Source organism: Xenopus laevis, chromosome 2L (genome assembly GCF_017654675.1).
Source record: "Xenopus laevis strain J_2021 chromosome 2L, Xenopus_laevis_v10.1, whole genome shotgun sequence".
Classification (NCBI taxonomy): Eukaryota; Metazoa; Chordata; class Amphibia; order Anura; family Pipidae; genus Xenopus; species Xenopus laevis.
Genome location: NC_054373.1, coordinates 118967222 through 118993959, shown reverse-complemented (window position 1 = coordinate 118993959; position 26738 = coordinate 118967222). Strand labels below are relative to the sequence as shown.

Sequence of the window (26738 nt, the reverse complement as noted above, 5' to 3'; positions counted from 1 at the left end):
CTCGGCAAACTGTTATGATCTGGCTAGTATACACATGCACTGAAAAAGAGGTTTCCAGGGTGGAGCATTATGCCTGTAATGCTTCCCATTAATTTGAATAGGCAGTACCATAGATTTCCCAGTTTCTCATTAGAAAAACCTGGTTGTTTTGATTGCCGCCACAAGCAGAGGCAAGCATATGTCATACCCCATATTTATAGGAGTGTGTGGAGTAGGAGTGTGTGTGTTTGGGGGCAAAAATGTTGGCTTAACCCAGTAACCCTGAACTTCTTTATCACTGTATAAGAATCAATTGCTAGAGCAAACCTGGAAACTGTACAGAACCAAGAGGATGTTACATGGAAGAACAATGAAAAAGGAGTATCTCACAATTGCATTTCCACAATTAATTATATAAAAATTGCAATTATTTTGCCAGTATTGCTGGATAACCTGCACTTTCCAACTAAAGGCCTATTTTCAGTGATTAATCCCAATAAAGATATGACCGTTCATGTTTGCAAGTGCATTTAAAGGGGTGGCTCACCTTCTGAGACAGGTTAACATTGGTTTCCATTAGTTATTATTGGTGGTTTTTGAGTTATTTGGTTTATTCAATCTTCATGGCTGGTGAAAAAATTCTCTCATCGCTAATCAGTGACCCCCATTTGAAGCCTGGAAAGAGTCAGAAGTAGAAAGCAAATAATTCTGAAACTATAAAAATTAAAAAATAAAGGCCAAAGTAGTTTACAATTGTCCAAGTCTATAACATACTAAACGTTAACTTGCACCACCCCTTTAATAATCAAGCTGGAAGCAGTTTTATCAATAAAAGTTAGAATATCTCACTATATGACATGGACAGGTAAAAAAAAAAGTACAAAATAATGTGTTTTATCTATAGTATCTTGAGCAGTCAGCGGTTCATGCGCATTTCTTCTTTAGTTTGTTACGCAAATAGTTGAAAGCAAGTGTTTCTTCTTTTAGTTTGCTCTATAAACTGGCTCCTGTTTTTAAAGTACACAAAATGTCAGTCTTCTGTATTTTTGCACGATAATGTGTTTTCTGTCAGTCTGTAATATTCCATTGGCTGATACAGTATAATAGCATGTCATCATGATGAAAGAGAGCATCATATTTTATTTATAATGCTTCTGCTTGTTTTGTTTTGCATTTAAAGCTACTTGCAGAAGGTTTATATGTTAATGTACACTTGCTTTCCTGAAACATTGTGTATTCCTATGTAAGTAAAAATGTGACTGCCTCCTACAGCAAGGCAGAAAAGTCGAAGAAAATTCAATTTGTGTTCTGCAGTTCCAGCTGTTGTAATAGCAGAATTGTTTGAAGAATAAGCTTAGTTACAGTAGTTACAAATAATATTTGGGTGGTGAAGACTTTTGCCTTGAAATAGCAATATTTTGGTCACATGGTCACCTCTGAAACTGCAATGTGCTATCTGTTGAAATTATTTAGTTAGAAACAATGAAGATGAACAGCATTACTAGTATTCAGCTCTCCAAAAATCAGCTGTGGCTCCAAGTCCCTTCAAAACTAAGATGTCATTGTGACTGCAGAAGCCAAAAAATTAAGGGTAAACTAGGTCTATATATTAGTCAAGGATGGAAAAAAAATCTTTGTCCTTTTAGTTTGCAGACTGAAGTCATGGTAACTGTTCACATTAGATCATCTATTAGTAACATAACTAGCAAAGGTAAAAAGACTTAAGGGTAAATATTTTCATCAGACAATTAAACTTTTATTACAATATTTTGGTCCATAAATATATAGTTTAATACATCTATCTTTCTTTGCCTCTATTTCTTCGCTCTTGTACTTTCCTAATTATCAGCATTACTAGAGCTTTTGCTGTTGCCGTGTATTGCATGCCTACAGTATATCTGTTTTGGTCAGAACTTATCTCCTGCATATTCCTAAGCACTGTAAAAATAATACTCTTCCTTTTTTTCTTTGGGAAGCACTGCAGATCATTTCACTGCTTTATAACAAAAACATATAATTATTGCCTAAGTGCTGTGTTTATGTGAATACTTTCTTGGTTCCTATATGTAAAGATAAAGATGAATGAAACCATTCAGCAAGTTAATTGATCCTTCAAACAGTGCCTTGTGGAACAACTGTAAATATCATGCTGGCATTTAACAAAAGGTTTGTTGCAACCCTACCAATAGTGCCAAAAACCAGAGACTCGAAATGTCTTTTGAGATTTTAGTTCCCCTCTGGCCTATGCTGCTTACCATTATACACTTCAACTCTCATTTCTTTTTTCACATTCTTATATTCATCACCTACGTCATCCATTTATAAAAATCTGAACAAAAATACCATTATGGTTACAGGTTGTTTTGACAGAAAGAAAGTGTGTAACCAGAGCTGCAATTTAATATATATTTTTAGACTTTTTATATGTTCTATAAAGTACATGTTATGTTATACAAATCTAAAGTCAGGCACTATATATATGGGGAGCCAATAATCCACTTGGGGCACACCAGAACTGCACATATCCAAAAAGTAAAACTGGTTTCACAGGGTAGCTTTTGCTGCCTTGGTAAAGTATATATGGAAGATATAATTGGCTATACCTACTGCTTTGGGTTTCCCCTCAACACAAGCAAAATCTAGCATTTTGGAGAGTAGACAGGGTTCTCTTGGGGAAACTAGAATAATGCTAGAAATGCTGTATTTTGTATACTAAATATAAACCTGAAGTTACTGCACCAGAAGCCTAATAAAACAAATGATTTATGCTTTCAAAGTTGGCTACAGGGGGCTCTCATCTTGTAACTTTGTTAAACATTTTTGCAAGACCAAGACTACGCACACGCTCAGTGTGATCTGAGCTTCTGTTGAGAGGTTTAAGCTTAGGGATCATCAGAAATGATCAAAACAGCAAAGTCAAATAATATCTGCCATAGAAGCCGATACAGCAAGACTGACTAATAATCAGAATATGCAGACTGCACTGGGTCTGCCAATATAAATCTTTACACAGTCGCTGGCTGCTTTATAGGGAAACAAACAAAGCTGCTTGAGGTCAGGGATGTAAGGTGGGGTAGCTCCCCCCTGCTGATTTAAAGTATGATCAGTTTCCCTGCAGAGCAGTTAGGGACCATCTGAAGTTTCCTATCCTCAGCAGTCAGAGCAAGTAAAACAAAGGGGGAATTTCACTGCATAAAGACAGGTTTCTTATAAAAACGGTACATATTTTTTAACTAAAGTATATTGGAGATAGATTTCTTTTTCATTAAAGAAAGTAAAAATGGGATTATATTTTTTTGCCTTTACATCCCCTTTAAAAGAAATTGGCATCAAAGTACTTTTATTTACCTATATATTTTTTTTTCTTTCAGATATCCATTCAGTTTGTCAAAGCTGTTCAGCCCAACAAAAGACTGCAGTTATACAGAGAAGACTCCCCTGCTGAGTTTTTCTTCTGAAAACAAACAGTAAGTCTTAACTATCTATTTCCTTTGGGTGAAGGCAAAATCATTCCTTGACCTGCATGTGCATATAATGCATAAATATGTTAACATGCGGGGTTTGGATCTGTTAGCCGTATAGTAGACTAGTTTTCAAGATGGCAAATCTTTAAATCTTGAGAGGGGATGGAAGTGGTTATTGCTCTGTGCTTAAAACGTAATCATTTAAGCATTTTTGAAACTGATGCACCTGTAGTTTGAACAGTAACATTCAAACCTTTTAAATGGGGATTATTTATTCAGGGTTGGACCAGTGACCCTAGGAACTACTCACTGACTTCCCCCACTGGCCCCTGGTTGCACCGTAATAAGAAAAAAACAAATATGCAGGTGGTGGGGCATGCAGGGGGATGAGGCTGGGGAGGGGGGCTGGTGTATGGGGGATGTGGCTGGAGCAGGGTGTGGGGGCCCTGAGGCAGAAACCCCAGTGGGCACTGGACCCCCAGTCCAATGTACAAACAATGTTTTATAAAAAGGTTAGATTGCAGAAAACTATTGGTAACTAGTATTGAAAATAATATATACTGCATGCATTTGAATTGAAGAAATCAATTTATTGTATATTATTTCCAATTCGCTCCTTGCCGCTTACTTAATTCACAACTTATACAGTACGTGATGATGTATTACCAGTTTTCTGCATCCTCACTTGCAATTTTACAATGGCTAAATGTAACTATGAAACATCAGTGAGAGAATCCATGGCTTTTTTAATTTATGCTAGTCTGGCTAAGCTTCATATCTGCACTGCATTTCTAATTAAACACACACACAGCTAAAGCAGAAATGGTCACTTGATTGCGGTTTTGTTCTACTTTTTATATATTGTTTCTGTTCTGTCTTTCAACAATAGTAAGATGATGTGATTTCCATTTAAGAACAACGCACTATGTTTAATTATGAATGAAGCTAGCTTCATTTCAGATCAATGGTGAACTGAAACAGTCCAGTGAGTTTATGAGAACACATTTCCTGGAATTTACCATCTGTTTTTTTTTTTAATGAACAATAATCAGATTTTCTAATAAATTGAACATAATTGCTTTCTTTTAGAAAATGTGTTTTATGTACTGATGAAACTGTTGTTATATTGATAGATTGAATTTCCTTTTGTGTTTTACTTGGCAATAGAAACAGCTGCGTAGAAGTGTTGTTGAAGCACTATACATTTTTCTACCGAGAGACAATTCCCACTGATATTCTAAAGGGAACTATTGCTTCTATGTTATGTCCTGGCTTCTAACAGCATTTTTTGCAGTCCAGTGAAGCTAATATAGAATCTCCAGCAGGAGGTAGTGTGGTACAGCAAGGGAAAGAGGCAATGTTCAATAGCCTTAAATAGAATGTGAAATGTACATCAACATTTTCTCAATTAAATAATCCTGGCTTCTTTACATACTGTTAAAAAGCAACACTTCTCAAAAGCTACAAAATGGGAGCATTTCTTAATGTTTAGAGCTCAGCACAGAACAACTCAACCACTTTCTGTTCAAACCAATTCGATTTTTAGAATCGTATTTATCAGTGGGTGAAAGTTAGAGTTCACCATTTGATAACTACGATTCTAAAAATCCCATAGGAATGAATAGAAAGTGGGTAAGTGTATGAGTTTAGGGAAATCATGTCCCATAAAGTCTGTGCAGCTAATATTACCTGACAAGAGATATTGGGGGGGGGGGGAAGCCTTGTGAGGGTGGAATTCATCTGGACAATACTGTAGTGGCATTTACTTTAGGATTATGCCTTAATTTTGTATATTGTAAGTGACTTTTTTACAATTAATATTCCAACATTTGCATAACCACACTAGAGAATGCTGTATGCATAGTTATACGTTTCACATTCCCTTATTTTCTAGTACAGGTATGGGACCTGTTATCCAGAATGCCCGGGACCTGGGGGTTTCCGGATGACAGATCTTTCCGTAATTTGGATCTTTATACCTTAAGCCTTCTAGAAAAACATTAAAACAATAAATAAATCCATTAGGCTGGCTCTACTTTCAATAAGGATTAATTATATTTTAGTTTGAATTAAATACAAGGTACAGTTTTATTATTACAGAAAAAAAGGAACATTTTCAAAAACATTTTGGATTATTTGATTATAATGGAGTCTATGGGAGATGGCCTTCCCGTAATTTGGAGCTTTCTGGATAAAGGGTTTCCGGATAACGGATCCTATACCTTACTGGGTATAATATCCCTAGGCCATATACAGTAATAACTATAACAGCCATCTGTGATTGACTGGGTAAAAACCATATCATTTTGATTTAGGTGCTATTTAGAATATATTCTATTTGCATGCAGAAGAAATGAAAGCAAGTGTCGTGAAGCATGTGCAACTACTATTTAAGCAATGTATATCATGTTTACCAAGTTCCATTGCGTTATTAAATCAGGTAAGGCTAGCACCTATAGTTACTCATAGTTATCTGCCGATTTGCACATCATTCAAACAAATGCAAATATAAAGGTAACTTTCCCTTGTTAAGATACAGCTAGAACATAGTGAGGAGAACTATGCAGATTGTGAACTGAAGGTCCTATAAGTACATTCTTAACTTTCTGTTATTGTTATACATTTTATGCATAAAAGAATATATGAAGCTGTACAAATCTGTGTCCATGTGGCTCACTGCAATATAAGGCTTATTAAAGAAACATCTTTGAACCTTTCAGTTACTCTTTTTTTATCCTTTAATATCTGCTCTGTTTGGCGAACGTATGCATTATTATAGCTAAAAAGATTGTTTTTAAGAAAAAACGATTGTAATTTTTGGCAAAGATTGCATGCAATAGCCAAATGTGGCACTGTCACATCTCAATCTTCTTATATTAGATTAAGTTTATAAATCATAAATCAAATTCCTTACATATGCAGCACATTGATGTGCCTTATGGTGAGGGTGTAACAAGCACATGGTCTATTATTTCAAGTGCTATGCTTTTGAAGAGAAGATGTTTTAAAGCAATAAATTTAACTGATACTGAAATCAAGTTGCTTCCTTTGGTATCCAAACTAAGAACAATGGTATTTAGGTTCATGGAATGTTTTCAAGCGTGTATATACAGTATATCTTCATAAAGAGATGCCTTTATAATGTAAGATTGTTAGCTCTCATTTGTAAGGTAACATGAGGAGTGCTTTGTGCTAAATTCATGGATTGCTGTGCGGATAAAGGAGTGTATCAAAAAACATAAGTGTCACGGAAATGGTTTCCAAGGAAACCCACAGTGTGTTCTGCTTGAGAAAGAAGAGAGGCACATTATGAGAAGGCATATATTTAAACTTCCATATAATTGCAGCAAACCAGACCCTTTAGTTACATTTGTCATAAAAGCCAGAACTTGGAATACAATGGACCCAGCTCTTTAATGTTCAAACTGCCATTTTCATGCTGCCATTGTTTCTCTATAATCAATGTTTTACAGCAGTTTTTGTCAGGATACACAGAACTGAGCTTATTCAGAAAAGCAGTCTGATTGCACTAATTGAGATGCCACAGAGTAAAGTTAGGACATTTTGGTAATATTAAGTACATGCCGTGTAAATGGATGCAAAAGAGTGCACATTAATGCAAGGTGATAGACGAGTCTGATGCACATGGCATTGCTGCACGTATGGAAAGGAATGCACACAATGCAGCTTACTGTACCTTCTAAAATCATATGGTGATTTTTTTTTTTTTCTTCTGTACCTTTTAGCACATAGAGATTGGGGGGGGGGTAGGGGCAGCTGTCCAACTGCAAATATGAATAAAGATTAAGATACGAGTATTACACTGATGCATTATCATTTTTGGCACTGCAGAGACACTTGCATTGGCTGCTCTTTGCAAGTCCGTGGGATTTTTAGACTTTCTCAAGTCAAGAAATGTTTATTTGTTACAAATGTTTATTTATTCAGAACATTTTCGTGAAATTGAAACTCTTAAAAACACACATTGTTTGTGTGTGTAACATGTTTTTGGACTATCCAGGCCAAAGGGGTTAATAACCAGTTAGTAAGCTAGTGCATGGGTTACACTTGACTCTAAGGGGCAAATTTACTTACCCCGAAATTGTGCCAGCGACGGCTTCCCTGACATTGCAACACTCGCCAGGCATAGATCTGCCAGGACAGGGCTAATTCACTAAAATCCGAAGTTGCGTCCAGGGTTCCGAACGATTGCGAAGTTGCGCTAGCGATAATACGATAAGCAGATCGAAGTTTTGCTAGCGATGCCTAATTAGCATACGCGTGAAGTTAAAGTACAATGTTGCAGTAAGTACATTACACAAGGCCAGGGAACCTTAATAAAATAAAATAGAGGTGTTATATTGCCCTACACATGTGCCCATTGTATAGTTTAGGTGCCATATGTTAGGAAATGTAGGGGGGAAGGAGGGAACCCATAAAAAAATTTACGATCTTTCAGCCTATCCCCCTGTAAAAAGTAAAAGACGCCAGCATTTTTTGGGACATAGAAAATTTTTCGCACTTTGCCTCGTCTGTGCAGGCGAAGGCAAGTCTGGCGCAAGTGAATTGGCGTAGTTGCGTCCATTCGCCAGAGCGAAAATTCGCCTGGCGTTAGAGTGAGAAGTAGCGTCTATCTACTTCGCTAGCGAATTTACGCCAGCGCCCGTTAGTAAATCGGCGAAGTTCCGAAATGATGTTAGTCACTTCGCCCTTTAGTAAATTTGCCCCTAACACTGAAGATAGGGCCTTCGCAAACTGGAAGAAGTGAAGGTGTGGTGTAGTGCAACTACAACTCCCACAGGCTGCTGTGCATAGACCAATAAAGAAATGGGCACCAGGATGTTCTTGCAAATCCACAGGGTTACTTACAGTGCATACAAACATTTGCAGAATATATTCTCAGGCTAGGACAGTACATTAGAGCCAAATGTATATGAATCCCCCTGAGGAAGTAGTCAAGGCAGTACAGCACACCTCCAGGCAGAAATACCTCACACATGGTCTGGATCTCACCCAGTGGAGTGGTAAGGGAGGAGAACTTAAAGCCAAACACCCTATCCACTGTGAAACCTTCACTGTAGGCAAAGCTTGCAGCCTGGGAAGCTATTCCCTGCTACACCTCCTTGTTGGAGCACAAAGCTGCTCTTTCTCTCTTCCCTCTGTGACTTACTCTCTTAGAGAGTCTATAACAGATAGTAACCCTGTCACTAACTAGCCTTGTTCATGGGGTCCCTTCTCCCCAACTTCTCTCTCTAGAGGTACTGTCCCTCTAAGGCAACTTGGCTTTATTGGGCCTTGGTGTACCCAGGCTCCCTGGAAACATCCAGCTGGATCAGCAACCAGAAGCCAAAGAGGAAGCTCCACCCCCTTCTCACTCACTATACCAAAGTGTGACAGGATGTGGTCACAATACCTCTTGGCCAATAACTGGGATATGTAAATAACTAGCTACATGGGCAACTGCCCAGCAACTTGGGAGATCAGGAAGTGTAGGAATTTAAAGCCATAGGGGCACATTAACCATATGGGTCCCTACATATGTAATTCTTATTATTACTTATTAAATATAAAATCCTTTTATAGTGTAATTTACTGGTAACTGCCTATACCCTTCCTCATATTTTACTTTAGCTTTGGGAAGCAGTTTCCTATAGTCTGCACAAAATAGTCCTAACAAGAAAATAAGTGCTATGGGTGATAAATAACATTATTTAAATATTTTCTGGTACTGTCTAAGGCTCAGTTACTCAGAATGCAGTAAACCCATATCAACAGGTAGCATTTAATGGTTACCTGTTTAAAAATGAGTATTTTATTGGACACACACTTGCACTCTCTCTCTTGCTTTATTGCACTTCGCATGTTTTTATTTCACCTTCACCAAGATGGCGGTGCGTTCCACCTAAGATTTTAATACCGAAATCTTTTTGGATGATCAGAAGAAATTTTGTTCCCTCTAAAGGGAACAAAACTTAGAGGGAACAAAATTTCTTCTTCTGTTGCAAACAACAAGTGGTGAGATATATCGCTGGGGGTGAGGTATTGTGAGACCAGGGGACACCCTGTGATTTCCAAACTCCCATAGTAATCACCCTGCAGCTGCACTGAAAACTCCTTTCAATATAATATGTATGCTTGTGGAGAGTGGAGCATAGCAACAATTCTTTAAGATAACTGGTAATACACTCTTAGGGCTCTTACACATGGGCTGTTTTTCCTGCGCTCCCCTGCATTGCACTTTCTTCCATTCAGCTGCAGATTTAGGGCTCCTACAGACAGGGTTTTTCCTGCACTCACTTGCATTGTGCTTTCTTCCGTTCAGCCGCAGGGGAGTGCAGGAGTAAACACACTCAATTATTGTTAAGGGGGCTGTAGGAGTAGACACACTCCATTATTGTGAAGGGGGCTGTACTAACACAGACGCATGTATGCGTGGAATGCAGATGCAATGCAACATGCTGTGTCCCACCTGTGTTTGTAGCTTACATGCATCTGTGTGAGTACAGCCCCCTTCACAATAATTGAGTGTGTCTACTCCTGCGCTCCCCTGCGGCTGAACGGAAGAAAGCACAATGCAAGTGAGTGCAGGAAAAACTGTATAGTGTTATGAATTGTGTTCAGAAATGTGTATTAGTGATGGGCGAATTTATTCGCCAGGCGCGAATTCGCGGCGATTTTGCGCATTTCGCCGCCAGCGAATAAATTCGCAAAACGCCCGCAAAAATTTGCGGCAAAAATTAGGTCGCGAATTTGCGCCGTTTCGCGAATTTTTCGCAGTTTCGCAAATTTCGCGAATTTTTCGGCGAAGCGAAACGGCGCAAATTCGCCCATCACTAATGTGTATAAATTTATAAGGTCCCTCATTGTTTATTTTTATTTATGCTGTATTTCTGTACTGTTTTTAATTGTTTATAAACTGGTAGACTGGCCAGTCACTGATAATTTAGGTTATTGATTATATTGAATTAAATATTGAATATAAATTTTAATTTCACTATCTGGGATATATTTGGAGGAAAGCTATTTGTGCATGATGAAAAGCTATACTACAGTTTGTCTATTATTGTTTCATGCCTCTAGAGGGAGTTTTGTGTTTCCATTGGTAATTGGGTTTCAGCACTTTCGGAAAATGATAAAAATCATTAAAATTCTCTAGAATTGGAGAGTAAACAATGAAATGCCTTTTCTCACAGAGCCTGGTTTGTACATTGTGTCCATTTTATATAAATTGATCAAGAGTAGATAAAATCCCTAATTTTTGCTCTTCGGGATATATATATACACACACTGTATATATCTCTTTCAGTTTTTCAAGATGAATGTAAGTTCGTGGATGACTTGCTAAAATGTAGAAAAAAAAATTGGTAATTTTCCACATTAATTTAGTCTCATGGTTACAGCACATTGTACAGTGCTGAAAATAAATTATTTTCTTGCAAGCCTTGAATGTTTTTCCAGGAAATATATTTGGTTGATTAAAGCTCTGTCTCTACACTTTAAAGGGGGCAATAACCAGTATTCCAAGCATTTTAAATAATTTTCTGTTGTACAGAGGGAGTGGATGTAATTAAAACATCTAGCACAAACCGCTATACCTTAAATTTCTAGTTTGCCTACCTTAAATTTTGTGGGTTTGAAAAAAGAAAGATCTTTCATTGCACAGGCTTATTTTGCACAGATTGAGGGATTAAATCCCATTAGTGTATCCAGAATGATAAACATTTTATATGATATCAAACGTTATTATTAAGAAAGGAAGCTGAGTAGGGAGAGCTGAGTGGTTTAGAAGAATGCAGCAGATAGAAACTGTTATGGTACATTCCATTTCTCAGTTCTAAAATGTGTGGCCAGAACAATTTTTAGGGTTTTAATCACATAAACAGATTACAGCATAATATTTGAATTCAACTGAGTAGAAAAACCTTTAGTTTAGTGACACAGTTGTAATCTTTTACAATAGTGGCGCAAGGGACCTTTGTACTTTTTCTCCCATTCCAATGTGCTTGTTCTTCCTAGAATGGGGCATAGAGTTGTGCCTTACTCGGCATACAGTTTTGTCTGAAGGGGTGGAAAATGGTTGGCACATGGGCCAGTCAGATCTGCCCTTTGCTGGCACAGCATTTAGAATGTGTAAATTGGATACACAAAGCGGTGGCCAGATTGATAATTCAGAGCACTTAAAGGGATACTGTCATGGGGAAAAAATTTTTTTTTTTTCAAAATGAATCAGTTAATAGTGCTGCTCCAGCAGAATTCTGCACTGAATCCATTTCTCAAAAGAGCAAACAGATTTTTTTTATATTTAATTTTGAAATCTGACATGGGGCTAGACATATTGTCAATTTCCCAGCTGCCTCCAGTCATGTGACTTGTGCTCTGATAAACTTCAATCACTCTTTACTGCTGTACTGCAAGTTGGAGTGATATCACCCCCTCCCTCCCCCCCCCAACAGCCAAACAAAAGAACAATGGGAAGGTAACCAGATAACAGCTTCCTAACACAAGATAACAGCTGCCTGGTAGATATAAGAACAACACTCAATAGTAAAAACCCATGTCCCACTGAGACACATTGTTACATTGAGAAGGAAAAACAGCAGCCTGCCAGAAAGCATTTCTCTCCTAAAGTGCAGGCACAAGTCACATGACCAGGGGCAGCTGGGAAATTGACAATATGTCTAGCCCCATGTCAGATTTCAAAATTTAATATACAAAAATCTGTTTGCTCTTTTGAGAAATGGATTTCAGTGCAGAATTCTGCTGGAGCAGCACTATTAACTGATTCATTTTGATTTTTTTTCCCATGACAGTATCCCTTTAAAGGAACAGTAACATCAAAAAATCTAATTGTTTTAAATTAATAAAAATATAATGTATTGCCCTGCACTGGTAACACTGCTGTGTTTGCTTCAGAAATACAAATATTGTTTATATAAATAAGCTGCTGTGTAGCCATGGGGCAGCTATTCAAAGGAGAAAGGGCTCAAGTTCCACAGCAGATAAGCTCTGTAGAACATAATGTTATCTGTTATCCACTATTTAACCTGTGCCATATAGCCTTTTTTCAATAATTTATACCATTGCTACCCAGCAGTTTGTTTAAATGAACTATAGTAGTGTTTCTGAAGCAAACAGATCAATTTTACCAGTGCAGGGCAACACTACATTATTTTTTCATTACTTTAAAACACTTTCATTTTTTGGTGTTACTGTTCCTTTAAAGACAGTTTGTAAATACGCCCTAGTGCCTCAAACATTAACAAGCCCCAGTCATGTGTTTGTAGGATTATCCATGTCAGGAAACCTACTACAGTATATGAACTAAATTAACTAGTCTTTAAGATTGTAAGTTCCTTTAGGCAGGGCCCTCTTTACCTTTTGTATCCGTTACTGGTCACTATGTATGCAATTTATGTATGTTCTTTGTATAAACCCATTTATTGTACAGAGCTACGGAATATGTTGGCAATGTAAAAATACATAATAATAATTAGTCACAGTGTATTGTACATTTAGGCTTTTTATCTTTCTGTTGCTCCTTGAGCTTATTAGCAATCCCTAAACCTTACCAAAGTTCTACTAAATCTTTTGGTTCAAGTTGACGAAGTAATGTAAATCAGACATCCTGGGCCAGATTTACATAGTGGGCGCACCTAGGCCCACTTTTGTTTGTCGCCACTGTCCCCTCCCCTTTATTCATGCAAATTTTCATCATCTGTACTGGAGCAATGGGAATTGGCGCACAGGACATTTGAAAAATAGGGCAGATTCACGTTTTTTTTATGGGCAAAACGGTCAAATTCGACTAGGGTATTGTTAAAATTCTATTTGTGTTTTATTTATTTATTTTTTAAATTCGAATTTGATTTTATATTTTTATCATACACTGGCCATTTAAGAACTCTAATTCAACTATTCCCCACTTAAAACCTGCCGAATTGCTGGTTTAGACAATGGAAGACGTCAATTTGGAGCTGTTTGCAGCCTTCCTGACATTGAAGGTTTTTTTGGAGAAAAAACTCGAATCGGATCGATCCTAGTCACCCAAGTTTTGTAAATTAAATTTTTTATATCAATTCCGATTGGTCGAATTTCAAGTTTATGGGAACTCGAAATTCGAACTTTGATAAATGTGCCTCAAAATGTACCTCAGGCTTTCAGTTAGTCCTAATGGCCCATTTTCAGGAAATCATATTTGATTTATCCATCATGAGGTTCTGATGGTTCCTCCATGCCATCTCTGGTGGGTGGGATTAGTATTCTTATTGGATAAGTATACAACAGGTAGATGTAGGATCATATGTTGGACTATGCAAAAACATAATTTACTGAGGAGGCACAGCATTTTAGAACATTGTGTGGATTCTTATCTGGTGCATGAAGTGATATAGAAGGGAACCTAACATTTTAAAGGATAAGTAAACATTTAAAACAAGTGAATGTAAAATTGAGTGCTATTGAAAGCACTTGCAATTTACATTAATTTATTTTTTTTAATAAGGGATATATGTGTGTTTAACACAAAATAACTACTCACATTTAATTCACTTCACAGCATCCACAGCAGTATTTTTCTGAGGCCTTGTGTTAACAATGGCAGTATTTTATGCTCTTGGAAAAGTTAATCGCATTAAATGACTACAGGAAAAGTTTATCGCATTAAATGACTACAGGAAAAGTTTCTTAATTTTATCTCGAGTCATGATGCATTTAACATACAAATCCAAGTGGCTTCATTAGTACACTTAATATGATTGAATTTGTGACCACAATGCCACCTGCTGGTTAGTTTCCAACCAGGATATTGTTAGGAGAAAGAAAGTGGGCTGGTCTGATGTTCTTCTCATTAGGAGAGGTTTCTAATGTTCTTCCTAACCAGACCAACGCATTTTCTTTCTCCTGACAACTTTCTGGTCGGAAACTGACCAGAAGGTGGCATTGTTGTTACAAATTCACTATATTAACAGTACCTGTGCATATGTATGTATGTATGTATATTTTTATTTGTAAAGCGCTCCTTGAGGGCAAAGCACTGTACAACAAAACAATAAATTAGTAGTAACAAACAAGGGGTTAGAATAAAAAGTAACAATAAGTGTATTATTAGAAATACAATTCACATAAATATAAAATATAATTACAATGCAGATTAAGTGCTCAGTGTCAAGGAAACAAAAGGCTAGAGGACCCTACCCCGTAGGGCTTACAGTCTAAATGGGAGGATGACATACAGACACAATTCAGAGGAGTATTAAGGTGCTGTGGGTTACAGTTTGTTACACTGTTATATAAGTGCCAGTTCAGGTGTGATCCAGGTGCTCCCAGAGGTTTTGTTTTAAAAACATTGAAGGAGGATTCTCTCCTGAGAGATTCAAGAATGGCATTCCAAATATAAGGAGTCGCAAGAGAGAAGGGTTTGATACAGGAAACAGCAGTAGTAGTGTGGGGTACAACCAAGCGGTTGCTCTGAGAGGAGCGGAGGTTTCGGGCAGGAACATATAGAGAGACAAGAGATGAGATGTAGTTAGGTGCAGAGGTATGAAGGGCTTTGAAGGTTATAAGGAGGAGTTTATAAGTTATTCTTTGTTTTATAGGGAGCCATGATAAGGACTTCAGCAGCGGAGGGGCCTGTACCCTTTTGGATGAGAGGAGGATAATTCTTGCAGCAGTGTTTAATACAGACTGTAGAGGGGAGAGATGGGAGTTGGGGAGGCCAGTTAGTAGAAGGTTACAGTAATCTAGTCTGGATAGGATGAGAGCATGCATGAGCGTCTTGGATGTATCAGGTGAAAGGAAGGGACGGATTTTGGCAATATTGTGTAAGAAAAAGTGACAGGTTTTGACAGTGGTGTTAATATGATCAGAGAAGGAGAGAGAGGAGTCAAAGATTACCCCCAGACAGCGAGCTGAGTTGACAGGATTAATGAGCATGCCATCAATAGAGATAGTAAATAGGGGAGTAGGACCAGGCTTAGGTGGAAAGATGATTAGTTCAGTTTTTGTTAGGTTGAGTTTGAGGTGGCGCTGGTTCATCCAATTTGAGATAGCCAGGAGGCAGTTAGAGATCTGAGCCTCTGTTTCAGCTGTTAATGAAGGGGTGGATAAATATATTTGGGTATCATCAGCATACAGTTGATAATTAAAGCCAAATGAATGGATGAGATCTCCCAAAGACTAGGGATGTAGCGAACGTCGGAAAAAAAGTTCGCGAACATATTCGCGAACTTGCGCAAAAATGCGAGCGGTTCGCGAACGGTTCGCGAACCCCATAGACTTCAATGGGAAGGCGAACTTTAACATCTAGAAAAGACATTTCTGGCCAGAAAAATGATTTTAAAGTTGTTTAAAGGGTGCAACGACCTGGACAGTGGCATGCCAGAGGGGGATCAAGGGCAAAAATGTATCTGAAAAATCTGCCTGTGTGTGCTTGGAAGAGATAGTGTAGGGGGAGAGCTGTTAGTGATTTCAGGGACAGATGATAGTAAGTTTGCTGGCTAGTAATCTGCTTGATACTGCTCTGTATTGGAGGGACAGAAGTCTGCAGGGATTTGAGGGACATTTTAGCTTAGGTAGCTTTGCTGGCTAGTAATCTACTGTTCTCTTTAAACAACTGCCATACGTTGACCTTGTAGGCATTGTTTGCCCAGTTTTTTTGGACGCAGCCACTGAAGCACAGTTGCCATAAAAAATATGCCATATAAATGCTGAAAATAGTAATTTTTCGCCATACGTTGACCTTGTAGACATTGTTTGCCCAGTTTTTTTGGTTGCAGCCACTGAAGCACAGTTGCCAGAAAAAATATGCCATATAAATGCTGAAAATAGTAATTTTTGCCATATACGTTGAGTCAACGTATGGCAAAAAATGACTATTTTCAGCATTTATATGGCATATTTTTTCTGGCCTCTGTGCTTCAGTGGCTGCGGCCAAAAAAACTGGGCAAACAATGCCTACAAGGTCAACGTATACACTACTACAGCGGTGGATACGGATTACGTAAAATATATTATGGCTGCTTGAAAAAAGTGACTCCGGTGTTTTTTCTGGAGACGGTAATATTATGGATATTTAGACAGAATGGGAACAAGGTCACACAGCTCGATGGCGGGTTGAAGAAAACAGTGTGCAAATAATGCCTACAAGGCCAACGTATACACTACTACAGCGGTGGATACGGATTACGTAAAATATATTATGGCTGCTTGAAAAAAGTGACTCCGGTGTTTTTTCTGGAGACGGTAATATTATGGATATTTAGACAGAATGGGAACAAGGTCACACAGCTCGATGGCGGGTTGAAGAAAACAGTGTGCAAATAATGCCTACAAGGCCAACGTATACACTACTACAGCGGTGGATACGGATTACGTAAAATATATTATGGCTGCTTGAAAAAAGTGACTCCGGTGTTTTTTCTGGAGACGGTAATATTATGGATATTTAGACAGAATGGGAACAAGGTCACACAGCTCGATGGCGGGTTGAAGAAAACAGTGTGCAAATAATGCCTACAAGGCCAACGTATACACTACTACAGCGGTGGATACGGATTACGTAAAATATATGAATGCTGCTTGAAAAAAGTGACTCCGGTGTTTTTTCTGGAGACGGTAATATTATGGATATTTAGACAGAATGGGAACAAGGTCACACAGCTCGATGGCGGGTTGAAGAAAACAGTGTGCAAATAATGCCTACAGGGCAAATAATGCCTAAAAGGTCAACTTATACACTACTACAGCGGTAGTAAAATAAAAAAAAGTAAAATAAAAAAAAATGAATATTAAAAAAAAAAATTAAAGTTGGTGCTGCTGAACTACTAGGAGCAGCAGATTAGCACACCAGTCCCACTCCCCAACACTGCTAGACTAATAGCACTGGGCTCTTATAATAGTAGTAGTAGTAGTAGTAGTAGTAGTAAAACAACAAAAAAATAAATAAAAGCAGTCCTTACAAGGACTACTGTTATTGCAGCAGTCAGCAGATGAGATCAGAAGCAGGACAGCTGCCCACTGCAGCTACATACAGAGCACTGCAGTAGAAGGTAGATTACTAGCCAGCAAAGCTACCTAAGCTAAAATGTCCCTCAAACCCCTGCAGACTTCTGTCCCTCCAATAACAGAGCAGTATCAAAACGATTACTAGCCAGCAAACTTTCAACTGTCCCTGAAATCACTAACAGGCAGCAGCTCTCTCCCTACACTATCTCTTCAGCACACACAGGCAGAGTGAAAAAACGCTGCAGGGCTTCGGTTTTTATAGGGAAGGGGAGTGGTCCAGGGGAGAGCTTCCTGATTGGCTGCCATGTACCTGCTGGTCTGGGGTGAGAGGGCAAAAAAAAGCGCCAACAATGGCGAACCCAAAATGGCGAACGTCGCGCGACGTTCGCGAACTTCCGGCGAGCGCGAACACCCGATGTTCGCGCGAACAAGTTCGCCGGCGAACAGTTCGCCGGCGAACAGTTCGCGACATCTCTACCAAAGACAGAGTGTACAGGGAGAACAACAGCGGACCAAGTACGGAGCCTTGCGGCACCCCCACATTAAGTGGAACTGGAGATGAGGTTTTGTTATCATAGGAGACAGTGAATGATCGGTTAGAAAGGTAAGAAGAGAACCAAGATGCAGCCTGGTTACTGATGCCAAGCGAATAGAGAATCTGCATCAGGAGAGAGTGATCAACTGTATCAAATGCAGATGATAGGTCAAGGAGGAGAAGGATGGAGAAGTGACCTTTGGCTTTGGCAACCTGAAGATCATTTGTAACTCTGCACAAAGCAGTCTCAGTAGAGTGACCAGGCCGCAAACCAGATTGCAGAGGGTCCAACAGATCATGGGTGTGTAGAAAGTTAGTAATACGGGAGAACACAATACGCTCTAGGAGTTTAGAGGCAAGTGGTAAAAGGGAGACAGGACGGTAATTTGATAGACAGGCTGGGTCAAGCGTGGCCTTTTTAAGAATAGGCTTTACACAGGCCTGTTTGAAAGGAGAAGGGAAGGTTCCAGAAGCTAGAGAAGAATTGAAGATGTGAGTAAGTAGTGGGGTAAGCTCTGCAACACAGTGTTTGAGCAGAGAAGAAGGCATAGGGTCAAGGGGGCAAGTTGTGAGCGGGGAGGACAAAAGCAGCTTGGAGACTTCAGACATTGTTACCGGAGGGAAGGAATTAAGACATGCAGAAGGGGGCTTAGGAAGGAGGAACTGGTTTACATAAGAAGATGTAGGGATCTGATTGCGGATGGACTCTACTTCGTCTTTAAAGAAATCAGCAAAGTCCTGAGGAGAGTGTGTCTGGATGACTGATACTGTTGATGAGGGATGGAGAAGAGTATTGAATAGAGAAAACAGGCGTCGTGGGTTGGATTTGTGATTGTTTATAAGGGTACTGTAGTACTCTTGTTTGGCTTTTGACAAGGCAGAATTGAGGCAGGACAATAGAAATTTATAGTGAATAAAGTCTGCTTGCGTACGGGATTTTTTCCACATACATTCAGCAGATCTCGTGCAGGAGCGTAAGTATCTGGTTTGTGCATTCAGCCAGGGTTGTGGGTTCAGAGCACGTGAATGCTTAGCCTGTAAAGGGGCAAATGAGCCAATGGTTGAGGATAGTATGTGATTATACTCACTTACCAGGATATCAGGATCAAACGTTTCCTTAAGGGAAATGAGACTGGTTCTGAAAGACTGAGCTAAGGCTGGAAGGTCAATGTCACATGTATCCCGGACTAAGACAGTGGGGGAAGAAGCAGGTGGGCACGGAGAGTGAGAGATGGAAAATGTAACCAAATTGTGATCGGAAAGGGGGAAGGGTTCACTGTTAAAACCAGAGAGAGAGAGTTTTTTAGTAAACACTAGATCCAGAAAGTGGCCATCCTTATGAGTAGGCGTGTTTGTCCACTGCTGGAGCTCAAAGGAGGAAGTAAGGAGGAGAAAACGAGAGGGCCAGTGTGAAGAATCATCAATGTGGAAGTTGAAATCCATATATCCCTTAATATCTCGGAATTAAAAAAAAATAACAAATATGAATTGCAAAAGTGTTTAGAATATCAAATTTACACTCAATTATTTCAAAGTTTTACTTATCCTTTAAGTAGTAGTAGAACCACAGTTCTAAATGCACTGCTGAACACTTAGGCCAAATCTGCTTTCCCTGACTGGTTCCCAATTTTTTTCTCTTCTCCAGTCTGCTTACCCCTCATTAATGCTTTTTATCTGTGTATCACTGTATTGAAACTTTTTAAAGGACTGTACAACCAACCATGACAACCTATCCTAGACATACTTTTGCCTGTCTAACATTTCTGAAAAATCAAGAACCTTGTGTGAGGAATCTTACCTTTGTTGTTAAGGGATACCAAAGGCTCAGTGCGATATCTCCAGACATATACATTATTCCAGGAATAATAAAACATTTGACAGCTGGAGTTGTCAATCAAGAAAAAGTGCTTCCTGCTCTGTGACTTAACAAATAATAGGAAAGGAAGGATTATTACCAGTGGACTTTGGTTTCATAGTATCTTAGATTCAGGGGGGAAACCATAACACAGACAGAATACATTTGCAAAAATCCAGTTCTATAATCCAGTATTTATGAATGGAATGCATGATTTTGGTTTTCAAAATGTTTAATAATTAACAGGAAAATTAAATTGTATTCTGACAGTTTCTAAAGATTTATTGATTTATCATTTTAAGTAAGATGCATTTTTTCTGTAAACAGTCTGATTATTAAAAGGTTACATGTGTCTGCGCTATCTGAAACAAAACCACTTGCTTGTCTTTGCTCAAGACCTTTTTGCATGTAGAAATAGACATTGCAGCAACGTATAATTGTTTGTGTATGAGTAATGATTGGTTCTTTCCATCTGTTAATGTCAAGGGAATTTTGAGTTGTATTTCAGGGCTTTATGCTGAGTGAGATTAGAACATGATTATTGTAAAAAGCTTTTCAAAATGTGTAATGAGTTTATGGAAATGCAAGAACAACAACAACAGGGATTTTGATCTCATAAAATAAAAGAATAATCATTCCTAAATGACATCTGCTTTGTTAAAGAGCAAATATTAATTCTTAAAAATAAGATTTTTTTTTTTGGGGGGTGGGAGAACACGTAATAACATACAGATAACTGTTCGTTCCTTTAGCACATCTTCCAGTGTTACTAATTTGTATCAGGCAAAAAATCCCCTGATTGTGCCTCTCTAATTCTGTAAATGTATACACACACGATTTACAATTATTATTCATTCATGTCAGTTCTTGCCCCAGTGGAGCTAAGTCTACGGTCCCTATCACAGTCACACACACTGGTGAATTTAACCAAACTTAACCAAATCATTGTTTGTGCCCGGATGCTGTAAAAAAAAACAAAAAAAATAACATGTACAGGTATAGGATCCCTTATCTGGAAACCCGATATCCAGAAAGCTCTGAATTACGGAATGGCTGTCTCCAATAGACTCCATTTTAACCAAATAATCCAAATTTTTAAAAAACGATTTCCTTTTTCTCTGTAATAATAAAACAGTAGCTTGTACTTGATCCCAACTAAGATATAATTAATCCTTATTGGAAACAAAACCAGCCTATTGGGTTTATTTAATGTTTAAATGAATTTCTAGTAGACTTAAAGCATGAAGACCCAAATTACATAAAGATTCATTATCCGGAAAACCCCTTGTCCCGAGCATTCTGGATAACAGGTCCCATACCTGTATAGGAAAACAAGTTGGTACACTCTCTTTTACTGTAACACAGTTTATGACAATGCAGGCCCTGGACCTCTTTTCATGAAAAACACACAGTTTGCAATAATCAAGTATAACTTTATATAACTCTTAAGGAAAATAATTTGTGAATCGAATATACAATGCACTCCTGCACTTGGGAATACCTATCTCACTATTGGGTATCACTCTGACTGTCTCTCTAACACAGTCCTTTTGTTATCACAGGCCCAAACACACCAGAAGGGGTTTAGGATCACACAGTTTAGTTCAAATGAAATGCCCTTCCCAAGAGCTCTTATTTCCCCAGGTAGCTCTACCTTTTCCAAAGTACCTCTCCCTTTGGATACTTCCAACATAGCAGATACATGAACAAGACCTGTCCTCACACAGTGACCCCACACTTTCTGGCCTTGCCAATATACTCCCTTGGGTGGTTCACTGGGGTGCTCTCAGAGGAAATCACACTGGAGGCCAATTTCAACAGAGGCACCGGCAGGGGCACTGCTGTCATGATGAGAAACTCTCCTCACTTGGTAGCAGCCCCCGAGTTACCAAGTGGCAAAAAGCTGTTCCTGGTAACTTTTAAGAGTTGAATTTCTGGTTTAATAACTGGTTATTCGACTCTTCTAGTGAAGAAAGCGCAATAGTTCTAATGAAGTTGTATTTTACTTTCTCAAAAAGTTTCCCTCAAAATATTTAACTCTGCTATTTCAGTAGACTGATGTTAATGGCCAGTGACTGACAGATGTTATGCATCACAAATCAATTCATGTTTTGCATCTTTACATCTTTAAAAAACCTGTTTGTACTTAAATATGTATTTTCATGTTCACAAGGACAGTATTTTTAAGGGATGTGTCTGGTAAGTCAAACTTGTAAGGGTGGTGCAGAACAAACAGGCAGCTCGGCAGGAGAAGAGCTTATAGGCTGGTTTCCTAATAATGTTCTATGAGCCATTTACATTGCATTTCACACATTCATTTGAATGTTTAGAAATTAATAAAAAAACTAAGTACAGTACTAATTGTAAAAAAATGCAGTTCTACTTTTAATCTTCTGAATGTTGGTGACTTTGCTGCAATCATGGGCACTAGCTGTAAGGCAAATTGATTTCTCCTACAATGAATTGGGTGGATACCTTGGGGGAAATTTACTAAAGGGCAAAGTGGCTAATGCTGGCGAAAATTCACCAGCGGGACGTCATTTTGGCACTTTGCCGATTTTATTAACAGGCGCTGGCATAATTACGCTAGTGAAGGAGATAGACTCTGGCGCAAATTTGCAGGCAACTGTGGGCACATGTGTAGGGCATTAAAACAACTCGATATAATTTTATTAAGGTTCCCTGGCCTTGTGTAGTGTAATGTATTTGCTGCAGCATATACGGCCATTGTACTTTAACTGCACCCCGTATGCAAATTAGCCAACGCTACCGTAACTTCGAACTGCTGATCGTATTTTCGCTAGCACCACTTCGCAAGCGTTCAGTACCCTCGGATCTTTGTGAATTTAAGCCTGGCAAATTGTTGCGATGTGCGCGAAGCCAGCGCTGGCGAATTTTCGCAGGTAAGTACATTTTATCTACAGCAATGTCACTCACATATTTAATGCAAGAACTGTAGAATTTATGGCAAACAAACATTTATTCTTACTGTATCTGTTTTCCAAACCTTATGTTATGAGTAGAGGAGGATTCAATTATGGTTTTGAGAAGGAAACAGAACAGAACTGGAAACCTGGGTTGTTTTCTAACTTTGAGTCTTTTTGAACTCAAAGTGATATTTTTTAGCATCACTAACAAATTCTCAAAAAACAACTGTGTTTATTATCACTGAAAGTTATTGTTATTTGCCCCAGGTTGCTATGCAAAGCTGAGAACAGACCAGAATTTATATTTGGCGTGGAGTCATTGGAGAACAGCACATCTGAATTTGAGCAAAGGTGCCGTCTTGGAAGTGAAGTTGGCAGCCTTTCAAGATCGGTATCTACTGAGAAGTATGAACTTTTAGACAACCTTCAAGAAAAACTAAACTTCTCCAAATTAAGGTATAGTTAAGAATTAATGTTTTTCAAAACACATCAGTTAATAGTGCTGCTCCAGCAGAATTCTGCAATGAAATCTGTTTCTCAAAAGTGCAAATAGATTTTTTTATATTTAATTTTGAAATCTGACATGGGGCTAGCTATATTGTCTGTTTGCCAGCTGTCCCCAGTCATGTGACTTGTGCTCTGATAAACTTCAGTCACTCTTTACTGCTGTACTGCAAGTTGGAGTGATATCACCCATCCCTTTCCCTCCCAGCAGCCCATCAGCAGAACAATGGGAAGGTAACCAGATAACAGCTCCCTGGCAGATATAAGAAAAGCACTCAATAGTAAAATACAGGACCCACTGCGACACATTGTTACATTGAGTAGGAGAAACAGCCTGCCAGAAAGCAGCTCCATCTTAAAGTGCTGGCTCTTTCTGAAAGCACATGCCCAGGCAAAATGACCTGAGATGGCTGCCTACACACCATATTACAACAAAAAAAATACACTTGCTAGTTCAGGAATGAAATTTCATATTTCATATTTAGAAGTAAAAACATCATAAAAATCATGACATCAAAACAAAAAACTGGCTGACCTGATGCCTTTTAATAAAGGCAATCCGCATCTAAGAACAGTTTTGCTTTATAAGTGCAAATGTAATTCCTAAGCTATGTTCCTCTATATATTTTTCATAAATGTTCACTGTTTTTAAAAAGTTATTTGCAAAACTAATAGCATTTTTTTATCCCTTTCTGTTCTCTGGTTGCAGCAGTCAGCTCTCCTCCAAATCTAATAAGTAGCTTGTTTCTGGTATATTCTTACAAGAGTCTGAACCCAAAGTCAGAGAATGTAACCAGCCTGACAGATACTGCTTAGAATTGCAATAACATTAGAAAAATCCAGGCATGCTATATTTATCCAGAAAGCTGAATTACAGGAAGATCATCTCCCACAGAGTTCATTTAAACAAATAATTCTACTTTTATATTATATTTTTCTTTCTCAATAGCTTGTACCGGATGGTAACTAAGTTGCAGGAATCTATATTGCTGGCAAAACAATGTCATTGGGTTTATTTAATGTTTAAATTACTTTTTAGAAGACAAGGTATGGTGATCTAAATTATGGAGAGATCCTTCATCTGGAAAACCCAGAAGGTCCCAAGCATTCTGGCTAATAAATACTACACCTGTACAAATTGTTATTGTGTTTCCATCTACCTATGTTGGATACTGTAACTGCACTGACAGAAATGGCAGTGTTAGAGACGATTTTCACTGCAGAATCATCTCATATCAGTAGTTTAGTGTGATATGTTTCCTCCATTTATATAACCCCCTTAATCCTATTGCAACTCCCATTCACTTGAATGAGAAATTTTACTTCTACCATCAAGCACCTTAAAATGCAACTCACTCTGCTGTGACTTGAATACTTTGAACTATGCCCTTCCATTCAAATTCAAAATTCTTAAATTCAGACATGGTTTTTTCCGACAATGCACCCAAAATTCTACTGTAATTGCAGGTGCAAAAGGCTGTGCTGCATATGACCCAATTTGCTGCATCCAGTGCAACTGCGCCCGATTTGTTAACTTGGACACACCTGTGTGTGCATTTTGGAGCAAATCGGATGTAGATGTGCTGCATATTTTCCAAGTCTGCCTTGTTTCATTTGCAGTGTTCAGCATTCTAGTGACATCTGCACTGACTGTAGGTGCAACTGTGCTACGGACACTGATGCAGGGAGCTGAGGGAACCCTGGAGCCACCAGCTGGTTCCCCTATGTCAATAGGCACCGCAATAACTTCATAACAGAAAGCAGGAACATGGGGCAAACTTGGCGCAAACTTACACCTGGGTTATAAACTAATGCAACAAATGAAATGTTTGCTTTCAATGTTCTACCTGCAGCTGGCTGAAAAAGGCATTATGCTTTGGATTACTGCTCTTGTGCACATTTGCTTTAAGTTAATAATGTTATATAAAACTGCCTCATGCTCATTCTCATGTACAAGTTACTTCAAGTAAAACCAAATGTTATTTGCTATAAGTGAAGCACCTCCCTCTGTAAATAAAAAGTGCTCAACAGAAAGTATTCCCAAGGAAAACATGGCAGCTAAAATAATGATTTACATTAACTTCTATCAATAAAATACGGAAATCTCCATTTTTGCAGTATACTGATAGCGAGCATACTCTCTGTAAGCACATATTCCTTTAGAGCTGATCAAACAATTGTCAATCCAGATGCTCAAATCACAGTTAATGAGAAACTGAGGGAACTTGAATAAACAGCAATATAAACACCTACAGCAATTCTGAATACCATTACTGATCATCATGAAACATAAACACAGCGAAACGGAGGGAAATCAATACTTTGGATAGATTAGCCTGCTCAGTGTTTGATCAGCATAGACGTTAACACTGCTCTTATTTGCAGAATGCAGAGAGAAAATGAAAGTGAAATGAAAAAATTAAATTAGTTTTTTCAAATAGACAAATGTGTGGTTTATTGATTGTTTTTTCTTTCCCTTTTCTCTTTTAGGTGCTTCCTAAAGAATCTAAAGATTGCAGGACTCTTCATTATTGTAGTGACCTGTTCTGTGAGTATGTAATGGGGAAATATTGCACTTGAACTGCAGGCGCTCCTTCTGTTTGAAACTGTGGCTTTGAAATTAGAGCTGACATTTAATCTGCTGGCTGCTTTCATTTAATCATGCAGCATTTTTCTTCATTTTAAAACTTCCTTGGTTCCTTGTTTAAAATACATTTCTCCTCAAAATGGCCTGTCATTATTGGGTCACTCTTCAGTTAATCTAAGATTTGTAAGATAATAACCCTGGAAATGAAGCATGTAGCAACATTCTGTACAAATTTTTGATATTAATTTGCCACATAATTAAATTTAAGTGTGGGCCACTCTAAGAGATTCAAAGTTAGACCATGACACATTTGATGCTTTGGAAAGCTTTTATCTAATCTTGCCAAATGTTTATAAAAGTTAATACGGTAAAACTATGAAGAACAATTTCTCATATTGAGAAATTATAGTACATGTAGGAATCCGCCACCAGCTGGTGTTATTTAGCTCTGGCAAATCTGAAGACTTTCAACGAACAGTTTATCCCATAGCACATCTATTGTCCGTACTAATTATCTTCCACATGATTGCTGGTACAGACCTCTGCAAATCACAATGACATTTGGGTACATGGATGGCCATTTGGTTAATGGCATTACAGAAATGGGGGCAGCTGGGAAACTGACAATATGTCTAGCCCCATGTCAGATTTCAAAATTGAATCTAACAAAATCTGTTTGCTCTTTTGAAAAATGGATTTCAGTGCAGAATTCTGCTGAAGCAACACTATTAACTGATGCGTTTTGAAAAAAACATGTTTTACCATGACAGTATCCCTTTAAGGGGGTTATTTATCATAGGTTGAATTGGTTTTTAGCAGAAAAAAAGTTTTTGAGGCTATTTTGCAGTCAAAACTTAAATTTTTGGGTAAAGAAAACCACTTTATA

General features: G+C 38.3%; 1 protein-coding gene across 3 annotated transcripts in view; it reads left to right on the top strand.

Moving 5' to 3' along the window:
* Positions 1-26738, top strand: part of LOC108708435 (P protein) — a 155470-nt gene that overhangs the window by 38181 nt on the left and 90551 nt on the right. For all 3 annotated transcript variants that reach the window (XM_018247127.2, XM_018247125.2, XM_018247126.2), the window contains exons 3-5: positions 3351-3446; positions 23029-23217; positions 25756-25813. In XM_018247127.2, the coding sequence (XP_018102616.1) occupies positions 3351-3446; positions 23029-23217; positions 25756-25813 (343 nt within the window). The remainder of the gene's footprint in view (positions 1-3350; positions 3447-23028; positions 23218-25755; positions 25814-26738) is intronic.